At 43.8% G+C, this 12,346-nt stretch overlaps 1 protein-coding gene across 2 annotated transcripts; it reads right to left on the bottom strand.

The window, feature by feature from the left end:
* Positions 1-2,872: 2,872 nt before the first annotated feature.
* pcdh18a (protocadherin 18a) lies at positions 2,873-11,556 on the bottom strand. 2 transcript variants are annotated; one of them, XM_034687044.1, is made up of 4 exons: positions 7,925-11,556; positions 7,215-7,270; positions 6,388-6,560; positions 2,873-4,573 (listed from the first exon to the last, which is right to left on the bottom strand). In XM_034687044.1, the coding sequence occupies exons 1-4, from the start codon at positions 10,412-10,414 to the stop codon at positions 3,702-3,704; spliced, it is 3,591 nt and encodes a 1,196-aa protein (XP_034542935.1). In that variant the 5' UTR covers positions 10,415-11,556; the 3' UTR covers positions 2,873-3,701. The 2 variants fall into 2 exon arrangements, with proteins under 2 accessions (XP_034542935.1, XP_034542934.1); XM_034687043.1 differs by having other exon boundaries at positions 7,215-7,303; positions 7,925-10,971.
* Between the last annotated feature and the right edge of the window lie 790 nt (positions 11,557-12,346).

The raw sequence follows: 12,346 nt of genomic DNA, 5'->3' as shown, positions 1-12,346 counted from the left end.
GGGTCAACGAGTGGGTCCTTTCTTTTTTATGTTGTATACTAGAGGGCACTTTTTCATGTATTTTCCACTGAAAGGGCACTAGGGAAGGAATCTAAGAGGGCACTTCAGCACCTTTTCTTTTGGACATGAATGACAAAAAAAGCTGATGTTGCCTATCAAGCAAACACATCAGTCAAACCCCCCTACGTCTTTTTCATCCAGAGATTTTAAAACTTAGTGTTTATCTCTGTCTTCTTTCTTTTCCAGTTCCCTGTTGAAAAGATTGGTACTGAAGTCAAGCTTGCAACTTACCCAGAGACAGTTGGGCCCTAAAATCAGTCTTTCGGGCTGCACTCCCCAATAAATCATGCATCACAAGAATGGGCAAGCTGGTGGACAAAACAGTCCCTGCCACATGACTGCAATGAGAAAGTAGGAATAGAGGAGATACATAGTTAGTATAGCACTTGTTGTCTTACTACAAATGAAATTCCCAAAGGATTGGTATGAGGCATGGGCCCACAAGGCATTCCATCAAATCACTTTTATCACAGTGACTTGTGCTGTGAACAAAACCTGAGTTCTGTTGTTATTACAGACTTGCCAATATCCTGTTTCCCTGACACTTGTGCACTGAGGGTCACTGTGGTGTGCCTGACATTAAATGAGTTCATTTCAGCAGACCCAATAACCCAGCATAACATAAGCATCACTTTCTAATTTCCTGTCCTAATAACAATCAACAATTAGATGTTGTTACCAAAGAATGAGGAGGGGGTTTATTAAGATTTTCAGACTTTGACTTAAACAAGTGAATTAAATAATTAGGGCTTTAATAGCTGAAACCTTTATAACCATCGTAGTAATAAAATGACGATTAGCTAAGTGATTAAGTAGAGATGAGCATTACAAACTCTAATGTCTGTGGGGATTTTGGGCTGTGATATGAGCTGAGAATGCTGTGGGGATTTGGATGCTTGTGTGAATGTTTGTGTGTGTGTGTGAAGGAGAATATTTATGTGTGTGCTCTTGTGTGTCTCAAACAGACAGATGGACAGCCAGAAATAGCCAGAAGATGAGAGCAAGATGTGGAGGTAAACAGGAGGAGAGAGAAAATGGTAAGGAGCAGGATTTGCATGGGATTTGAGAATGACAATGAGTGAAAGGCAAGTGAGACTGACAAACAATTTAATGGTGGATTTGCTAAGACAATTATTATGCAGAGTTCATATTTCAACATCATATCAGTGTCACTGCTGCATTTGTGTAAAATTAATTATCTGAGTTGTAATAAATGAGCACTGCCTGATCTCTCACCCAGTGTTTCTTTCTATTACACACACCATTACCCTATGCCAAATAAATGTCTCATTGCTAAAGATAATCCATCATCTATTGTCAATCTGAGTTTGAAATGACACACACTCATTGAGCTCATGCTGCTGTGTAGAATATCATTCCTTTTCTTTTAACCAGGTTTTAAAATCCTAAAGGTTAAATTAGTTCATTTTGCATCTAGGAAATTATTAGCTTGGTGGTTAATTTTTAAGAAAGAGGAGATTGATATCACTTTTTTTTCAGAAGTTGAAGCTACAGTCAGCAGTCTGTTAGCTTATGCAGCATTAACACTGGCATCAGGGGAAACAGCTTGCTAGGCATTCAAGATGTGACATGCTAATTTTGGAGCTTAAGAGGTTTTGGAAGGTGGATTTTAGTTACCTGTAAACAGAGACAATCCTGTTGTTTTCTGCCTTCTGGCTAAGCTAAAGCTATAGCTCATTATGTACTGTATGGCAGTGACATGAATGTTATTTACACATAGCACCCACATGTCGAAGTAAGGTCTGTAAAGCAGACTTTATATCATATTAAGTAGAAATCTACAGCTCAGCTACAGTAAGATATGAAGCTTCTTTTGCTTTACAGAAGACTAGGCTAATTTTGAACGTAGCATGCCTTAGTTTCACTCACTCACACACACAGCCAATCCTTGCTGTTTATTGAGGCTTGGCCTCTTTAATGATGAAGACAAATGAGCTCATTATTAAGTGTTTGCATGAGCGTGTGAGAATTAGTTTGTGTGTGTGTTTTCACGCGCACACAGTTTAGCCAGTCTCCTTCATGTCCTGATGTGTGTCTATAAATGTGTGTGGTCTTGTGTGTGCTAAGTGTGTGTATGCAAATTCTAACCTTTACCTTGTTAAAGCTCTGTCTCATGAGGTTAATTGCTTCATTTAGCCTCAGTTGTTGAATGTTACCTCTTTAAAATGTAACAGTGTTCCTTTTTTTCTTGACTGGGTGTGGGCTGGCTTACCTTGTTAGTGTGCTCTCGTCCAGGAGAGTATCATCAAGTGAAGTCTTTGAGATCACTTGGTGATTATGTGTGTAAAGTTAGTGAGAGAGGTAAGAGCCTACTTTCTATTTACTGGTAATTATATTAGGTGTCCATATGGCTGGGGTGTACAATATCATGCATTTGATTGCTCATCATTTGCTGCTATTATCAGATGGTGTTCATTTGCTAATCATATTTACCATAAGTGTAAAGCTTTCATGGACAAGAGACATTGAGACAAAGAGATTACAAATCTGGAAGTAAATTAACGCCTAATTATTTTTTAAAAGAGAGGGATCATTTAGGAATAAATTCATAGCTAATGGTGTGTTTATTAGCAGAGACATGCTTGCGAATTGTGGCATAATGAGGGTTGGGAAGGTGGAGTGGAGGAGTTTGCTTGGAAAGCAGAGAGCAGACTGAAGCTGTGCATACAGAGTGAGTTGCAGTTCTCGTGCTGAACATTAGGGGGTGCTGAAAGACAGGGGGGCAAATGCATAAATGAACTAATGAATAACTGAACAAGTATCAAGCACAAATCAGACGTATCAAACTAAACCTGGTTATGAATCCTTCCAACTTTATTCACCACCCAATGGTCACAATGTCACCATACAAAATCCACTTCCAACATGGAACCCAACTGGAATGTGATTATTTTGATACGCACATTTACATTTAATAACAAATTAAATACAACTGTTTTATAAAATAAACAGGGCAGAGAAAAAAGACACATTAAGTGATATTAAGACATGCAGTGACAAATATAAAAAATAGACATTTCTTTTCTTTTCTGTACAAACATACATGGACACATATAAATATATAGAAGTAAAAAAGAGTGTATTTTTAAAATACAAAGGTCAAATTGTACAGTTACATTCCATTATAACAAAACAGGAGACAGAGCACAATATTCAAGTGAGTTTTGCCTTTTTCCACAGACACTGTACAATATTGTACACTGTAAAAGCAGGAATTAGATCACACAACGGTTGGTTTCTCCCTGTGGAGTCTGTTCACGCTGCTGTAAACATTACAAATAAAAAAGGAATACAGCTTTTGTTGGTGGATTTCCTTTTGTAATCACGCATTCAAACAACTTTCAGCGAGACTGTAATAACAACTGAGCAATCTGTTCTTCGAGCACTCGCTTTGATGCCTTTAAGTCATCTCAATCACAACTTCAGTGCAGTGTTTTACTTTCTCTGAGTCTCTCAGCACTGAGCAGAAAAAGAGGATATTTGGTAAAATATACAAGACAAGCATTACAGTGAACAAGAAACTGTCTTCAAAAAGTTTATATATGTTGGCACGAAGAACAAGCAGTTGCCAGGATGGTGTGAAATGTGAACCCATGCTACGCCTTGTTTCCTTTTTCTTTTTAGTTCTGTCGGACGTCCTGCAGCAGTTTGTTGATCTCATGTACCAGCTCACTAGCGTCCATGTTGGCCTCATGGCGGCTCTCACTGCGTTTGGCACCCTGATGACACTGATGGAAGACCCCATCAAACTCGTCCTCCTCATAATTCTCTGGAATTTCCTCCATGGCTGGCAGCCATTTGAGGTGTGGTGGCTGTCCATTGTTGGTTGAAGTGGTGGTCGAGGTGGATGATGAAGATGAAGAAGAAGTAGAAGGAGGAGGAGCAGAAGGGGGAACTTGATTGGCTGCCACTGATCCATTTCCAGGATTTAAATAGTGGGTGTTGGCTGCCCATGCAGCCACACCTGGGGGATAAGCAGGACCTTTCCCACCTGGCAACAAACCTCTTCGGTTGTCCTGGGGAACAGCGTTGTTACTATGGTTACCAGCAATGTTTCCAGCTATGTTACCATTACGACCGCTTCCTCTCTCAGCGGTTGATGAGGATGAGGGTGGGCTTGTTTCAGTGCACTCTGTGTATGAGTCCATATTAGAAGGGAGGAGGCGCTGGAACACAGAGTTCATCTCTGTGAGGAGAGAGCCAGCCCCTCCCCCAGCTGCACAAGCATCACTTCCTCCTCCAGCAACTACTCCCCCGGCCCCTGCCTCTTCGCTTCCAGACTCTTTGCCAAAAGTGGAGAAGCTCTTGCGGCGCTCCGAATCAATGGAGGACTGGTCATCATCAGTCACCTGAGGCTGCTGGGAGGACTCTTCCCCGGGGATGTACATGTTGTTGCGATAGTCAGAGGAAGAAGCTGGTGAGGAGAGGGGGGGCATCCAGCATTGGTCAGAGTGTCCCAGGACGCGACATTCATCAGTGCACAGTCTCATAGCTAAAACAAAGAAAGAGAAGATACAAAGAGTCAGGAGCAGGTCATGCTGCACACACAAATGTATGACATACACTGTAAATGAAACAAAATAATAAAAACAGAAACGGACTCCAAAACCTGCAACTGAAATGTTCAGACCTCCTTAGGGAGCGGGGGGTTTGTTATAAATAGTTCTTGTTATGGTACTAAAAATGTCAATACACTTGAATAATACAAGCTATAAAACATTAGTGTTGTTTAGGAGGTAAGGGTAGTGTTATGTATGAAAAGACAGTGCAGCTGGAGGACAAGGGGATTTTTTTTTTAGCATGTAACCAAGTGCTTGAATACTAGAGAGTCTGACAAAGCATGTCTTATTCAGTCAGAATATGAATAGTCCATGTACAATATCTATTAAATATGAAGTGTGGTAGTGCTGTAGTCTTCCATTAATATCAAAATCACAGCCTAGCTGGTTGTGGTTGTTTTTTTCACAACATCTCTTTTTATTCTTGCTTGGGTAACAAGACTGGTGACATTTACAGTTAACAGCATTCATATTCAGGTAGGGCCCGGTGTGAATACAGTCATGGGAACAAGATAATGGCTTAATAATTGCAAGAACCCATTCAAATAGCATTACAGACAGATGTTAATGTAATATTTGGTTGCTCTGCCAAGCATGTCCGCATCTCGCAAATACACAAGCTAGGCAGAGATTTGCTTGTTCTATCATATCCAGCATGAATAGCCACATTTGCCCATCTAAATAGAAAAATCTAAACAAATTAAATCTATTGAAGAGAAACAGGGATAATCCCCCCTTTCGGCCCATTATCTCCTTTCCCTCCCCTGTTTTCATATTAGCATAAAAGATACAGGAAGGGGGGGGGGGGGGGGGGGTACAACACCTCCAAGTCTTTCAAAGGGTAAAAAAGAGGCTGCATGGTAAGGCTGCCCATGTCCATCACCACCCCGCTCTTTATCCACCTCAATACAAATAGAGAATACATTAACAGGTACGAAAAAGAGAGATGCTGAGGAGCTCAGGCATGAAGAAGAGAGTTAGAGTGAGAGACAGAGTATGTGCATGAGAGAGAGAGAGAAGGAGAGAGAATAACATCATTCTAAAAGCAATTACTATGAATTCTCCTCAGTTCAGACATGAAAGCGCACCACTGTCACTCACCAGGGGGAAAAAAGAGAAAGAAAAGAAAAAGGAGGAAGGGGAAAAAACAGCACACAGAGACGCATACCGATGAGTGACAGGCGACTCATCTCTGCTCCAGGGAGGATTTTACAGACACGACTCTAACTTAGGGGCAGATAAAGCACACACACACAACCACACACAGTTACACGAACAGCCCGACACACTGTAACCTCTCTCAGTGTGATAACGAGCGTGGAAATGAGGGCTGTGTGGAAGAATGGGGCAGAGCACAATGGGGATTGTGTCTGCAACAGGGTGAATGGAGTGGCTGTATAGACAGGTGTAAGGACAAATAATAGGCTTAGGCCTGGTGCTGTCCATGGTGCTGAAATTTTTCAGGCAGGAGGTATATTAGAGGGCTAGGCTTGGTCAGGGCAAATCACTGCTAATTCATTCACATGTGGCCTCAGAATAGGTGGAGGATTTGTCCTAAAATCAAAAGTTTTTAACAATGAAAAAGATGACTTGAAACCTTGATTGAGCTCAGTTGGGATAGAGCTCTAAAACCAAGGTCATAGTGGAGCTGAATAGGGACAATTCTGCTGATGAAGTCTTTGCAAAGAAGTGCAAAATCAGGAAAGAGGATTTTTTTAAAGTGTGTGTTGTGTCAACAAGGGCTCACCTGGGTGGAGTCTGTGGTGCATTTCAAGGTGTATGAGATCAGAAAAGCCCTCCCCCAGCAGCAGCCTGTCCACGGGGGATTCCCTCCCCATGTCACAGTCACTGTCCCCCGCCTCGCTGTCCCCACGGCCACTGTCCTTCAGGCTGAACTTGTCCATGTCTTGTAATGCATACCTAGGAGGGAGATTTCGAAAAAGATTACAAACATATTCTTATAAATCAGTCAGACATACAGTTGTGTCTTTGCAAAAGAACAACATTGCAAGTTCCAGTTGTGGAAATGCTAAATCTGCATTCTGTTTTGCAGGCTTTAGAGACAACTGATGACAAATTAATCCATCATACAGGACTTAAAGCTGCCTCTTGACGCTGTCAAATCTCAAGTCAAGCCTCGGCTCATAAATCTAACATGCAGGTAGATCCCATCAATAAATCTATCACAACGACCACTAGGGGCGTCAATAAATCTATCATATTTGAGTTCATAAAGCGATATCATGATGAAAGTAATGATGGATGCACACTGTGCAAGGCTTTTTTTCTTCAAAGAGAGAAATACGAAGAACACTGTTGAGACATTTAGACAAATGAGTTGCATACTTTGGAACTGAGTGACCTGGAATGATAAGAACTGGAATATGAGAGAAATAATAACACATTCACATGCCATCAAACCATGATCTACATATAACTGACCAACCGACAGGCAACAGATCACAACAGGTTGTTGCAACATGTAATACACAATGAACAACACGTGGTTTCAAAAATAACAGAAGGCAATCTTTTTAGGGGAGGTTTGGGGGCGACTGAACAGGGGTAAATTACCTGTAGCTGCGGGAGTATTTGTTGCCACGGAAACTGGGTCTGGGCTGGTACTGGCCCTGATGGAGCATGGACAGAAGCTGTGAGACTTGCTACATCCAAAAATAACAAAACAAACAAAAAATAAAACAAACAAAAAAAAAAAAAAACAGAAAGGGGGGATGAACACCAGATGGGAAAGTGAGGACAAAAAAGAGAGAGAGACAACACAGAAGACAAAATAATAGATGAGTAAACACAAAATGGATGATGGAAAGGCCGCTAAAAATGGATTAGACAAAATGGATGATGTTAAAAACAAAAAGGGGTTTCTAGATGAATATGGAGACATATGACTGAGGGATGAGTGGTAGTTATGATGGAGGTAATGATGACAGGGTGTAAACAAGGTAAAGACAAAGACACATCTATAATCATCAACAGTTTTAATGAGAGTCACTTTGAACTACAGGGCAGTGTTGATTAAGTCACTGTCACACATGGAGATGAGTTAATTTGTTCAAACGTAGACAGCTGTGTGAAGATGAGAGGGTTGGTGTGTGCTGTGTGTGTGCGTGTGTGTGTTGTGTTTATGAGTGTGTGTGAGTGAGTAAAAGAAACTGAGTGAGGGAGACATTTTTAGAAAGAGGCTGATGAACCACATTCGGAATTTCTGATAATCATTTTCTAGTGTGTTTGTGTGTGTGTGTGTGTGTGTGTGTGTTCATGCTTACCTCCACTGGGGGAGTTGCGTGTGCCAGTTCCAATGCAAAGCTCTCTGGAATGTGATTGGACGAGATGGTCACTAGGCTGTTTAGAGATTGGCGGCTGTGGTGGTTTTGCCGGCTCCCAATCTGAGCCCGATCCATGGGTGGCGTGGCTGAAGGTGATCTGTGGTGAGCTCTAATTGGCAGGGTGCCATTTACCGTGGGAACTAGGGTGATATCACCTTTGTGGATTGGGCGTGAGGGCTTCTTTGGGTGGTGCTGGTGGGTTGATTCAGTCACTCTGCAGTTGTAGGAGTGCCTTGAGTCTTTCTTTTCCCTGTTGCAGCGAGCAGCAAACACCACCATGATGACCAGGAGCACAGCGCAGATGGCCCCCAGGGAGATGATGATAATCAGGGATGCATCAAGTGCAGACTCCCCCTGGTCCATCACCTGAACGTGGTTCTCCATGTTCTCATAGAGGGTTAGTTTTAGCACTGCTTTGGCACTAAGGCTCTCCCTTCCTTGATCTCGGACCATGACTGTTAGCTCAACGTGCTCATGGGGGAAGTTCTCCAGGCTGGCATTGGCATGGATCTCACATGTTCTTGGGTCAATAAGAAAGAAGCCTTCCTCATTGCCACTGACAATGGAGCAGATGAGCTCAGCGTTGACCCCTGTGTCACGATCAGTTGCCCTGACCATGGTTACCAACTGTCCAGCCTCAGTAAACTTTGATGCAGGTACATCAGCACTGAAGTTCCAAAGCTGGGGCACCACAATAACTGGAGGATTGTCATTCTCATCCAGGATGTTCAGAATAACTGTGGAGTTGCTGAGCAGTGGAGGTTTTCCTGCATCTTTGGCTTGCACAACAAAGGAGATACGACTCACATCCTCACGATCAAATGTTCGCAGTGCATATATGGCACCATTAGATGGGTCAATGGTAACATAGGTGGAGATGGAGCTCCCGTGGACAGTGTTCTCCAGGATAGAGTAGCTCACCTGTCCATTGGCGTCTAAATCAGGGTCAGTGGCCAAGATGGAGGTCAGATATGCTCCAGGGGCATTGTTCTCTGATTTAAAGATCTCATATCGCCCTTTCTCAAAACGTGGAGGGTTGTCATTCTCATCAGTTACATGCACAGTGAAGTGTTTGACAGTAGAGAGACTTGGGGTCCCCATGTCCTCTGCCACCACCGTCAGGCTGAACTCTGACCTCTTCTCTCGGTCCAAAGACACATTTGTCAAAATCATGTAGTTGTTCTCATACGTCTTCTGCAGTTTGAAAAATCCTTGACCATGAAGTTTACACTCTACCTCTCCGTTTAATGCAGAATCCAAGTCTTCCACTCGCACCAGAGCCACAAACGTGTCCAAAGGAGAGGCCTCAGATATATAAGCTGCGTCCCCGTTCCCTTGAGAGGACATTAGGTTGATGCTTATCTCTGGTTTGTTGTCGTTCACATCTACAACTTTGACCAGGATCTTGCAGTGCGCTGGCATAGAGTTTGGACCCATGTCCTGCGCTTGAACATCGATGTCATAAGAGATAACAGTCTCATAGTCCACACGTCTGATGAGGGTCAGGTGGCCGCTGTCAGGGTTGATCTTGAATGTCTCCATTATTTTGGGGGACACGTGACTGCTGAATGAGTAGACTATTTTTGCGTTGGTCCCCTCATCCGCGTCAGTGGCGTTTAAGTCAATGAGAAGAGTGCCAACAGGTGCATTTTCTGGGAGATTTATGACATATGACGACTTGTCAAAAACTGGGCTGTTGTCATTTGAATCAGCAACACTGATTTTGAGGAGGGTCGAACCCGTTCTCGGGGGAACGCCCCTGTCAGAGGCTGTGTACTGAAGTTCATAACCGGAGCGCACCTCCCTGTCGAGCTCCCTGAGCACTACAAGCTCTGCATATTTGGCACCATCAGTCCTGGACTGAATGTCAATCTTGAAGAAGTTGTTAGGCTCTAAGGCATATGTGTAGAGGGAGTTCTCCCCGACGTCGGGGTCTGTGGCACTGTCCAGGGGAATGCGCGCTCCCACAGCTGCGCTCTCTGAGATCTCAATGGGGATAACAGCGCGGGCGAACTGGGGTGCGTTGTCGTTGATGTCCAACACTTCCACCTCGACGTGAAACAACTGAAGGTGCTCAGTGGGAAGTGTCAGTACATCGAACTGAATTGAACAATTAAGAGTCTTTTCGCAGAGTTTCTCACGGTCAATTTTGGTCCTGATGCTGATTTCTCCATCCTGCTCGCGCACCGAGAGGAAAGACAAGCTCCCTCTTTGCATTGCTCTGAAGCGGAGCGACACTGAGCTCGGAAGTTTGGCCAGAACATCAGCCACATCGTCTCTCAAACGGGCAATGACCGTGCCAACCTTCTGCTCTTCAAATATTTGATACTTTAACGTCTTACCAGATGCGTGTTGTGTTGCCAGCGCCAAAAGAGTCAAAAGTTTCCACATTCTCGGCAGAAATAGTCCCTTCATTTTTCCGGCTTGCATTTGGGGTAGCTAACAAACAGATCAAATAAAAAAAACTCCAAAAGGCAGTGCAGGTCGTCCTGGCTTTAACTTAAAAAGGGCTATGCTCCGTCAATCAGCAGCTGCATCGCTTTCTCAGTGGAGCGAGAAGATGGTAAAAAGAACAGACATTCGATTGGTTGACAAAAGCTTGCTTAAGATGCACTTCTTCCATAAAAACGTCCGATTTCTCTTTGAATGTCCTCGTCTATCTTGTAGATCTGTTGCGCGCATCCAGTGTGCGGGGGAAGCAGCTCGATACAACTGAAATCTGTGCGTCTTACTCCCTCTCCTCACTGAGTCTGGTCGGTGCGCCGTGCGCTCTCTTTCGCTCCCTCTCTCCGTTTGAGGTGCCTCTGCACGCAGACTTGCCCAAAATAACCCGCCTCTAACCACCTAGTTGTACATCAGCTCCGGCCTCCTTTTCACATCCCGGGAAAGACAAACGCTTCTTAAATCAAAAGCTGGCTGGTGGCCACTCAAAGTCCAGAGGAGAAGAGAAGGAGGCGCAAGAGGGGAGGGAAAAGAAAAAGTGGGGGATAATAACCCCGCCCTGTGGGGTTCAGTCTCCCTACTTTTCAGAGTAACGATCATGCACAATGGACAGGAGGGAAAATAAACTCTAGAAGAAAACATTCATTTAAGCTTACCCTGTCGTGTTTCACTCCCATAAAACCACAGGAAGGTTTACGAGTTTCTCGCTTCGGGTCTGTCCTCTCCAGACTGGATGGAAACACAACGAATCTAAATTATCCTTTGACAGAACTAAGATATAGTCTCCTTAATCCTCAGCTTTATCCAACATCTCGGAACTTTCAGCCCAGCCATAACCAGCTGCCTCAATCACCCACTCATATGTGTCTGACACAGTACATGTCGGCAAGTGTACGCTTGAATTCTTTGGTTTCAAGTTTGTCTTCCCCTTTCAAAGCAGCTGACCCCCCATGCGCAGACACCGAGGGGTAAACGTTTTAAGCTTCATATACTATTTTTTTTTTGCGCTTCATCTGTGGCTGTCAATGGGGGAGCGTTTAAGCCGGCTAAACTGTGTGGCGAATCGCGTAGAAAGGGAGCCGGACTCTAATGAATGCCTTTAAAGAGTTGGTCACGCCGAGGAACAGAACGGGACTCGTGCACAAATCTGTTCAACAACACTTTAAACTCCCCGCAGGATGAGCTTTCGAGCTTTCGATGGTGAGAAGAGCATCCAAAAAAACTCAACAATCTGGGAAGGTATATAGTTCCCCAGAAACAGAACGATTTCTCATTCGTGTCAGTACGCTCGCACGCGCGCGGGCAGAGAGACAGAGAAATTAAAGAGAAAAAAGGGAGAGAGATGAAGAGTGTGTTCGTGTGTGCGTTTGTGAGAGAGTACGCGAGAAGGAGTGTGTGTGTGTGTGTGTGTGTGTGTGTGTGTGTGAGAGAGAGAGAGAGAGAGAGAGAGAGAGAGAGAGAGAGAGAGAGAGAGAGAGAGAGAGAGAGAGAGAGAGAGAGAGATCTAAGGTTTAACGAACATGCACAACTGGGACCGTGCATTCTGGAGACCATCTGGCGCAGTTTGTTTGGCACCGGGACCGGCGATTACGGCCGACCAAACAAGGTTCCAGCGGAGAACCGAACCTCATATAGCTGTGAGGAAATAAGTTGTCATAGGGGATTGTAGAGCATCATGCAGCTATTCATGATCTACTTTCACATTTTGCGCACATGCATGAGGTTCTGGTGTGCCCGCGTGTGCGTAAAAGAGAGCGAAAAAGTAAAGAAGAAAATAAACTAACTAGGAACAGTTATTATTCATGTTCAGCAGAACTCCACAAGCTTCCAAAAACACATATCGGTCCCACTTTCACTGAGAGTAGTTTCTCAGTCATTACTTTAGAATCATTTTCCAAGACCATAATTGACCTTAAGGCA

Source organism: Notolabrus celidotus, chromosome 7, assembly GCF_009762535.1.
Source record: "Notolabrus celidotus isolate fNotCel1 chromosome 7, fNotCel1.pri, whole genome shotgun sequence".
Classification (NCBI taxonomy): domain Eukaryota; kingdom Metazoa; phylum Chordata; class Actinopteri; order Labriformes; family Labridae; genus Notolabrus; species Notolabrus celidotus.
This window is presented reverse-complemented; position numbering and strand designations above follow the sequence as displayed.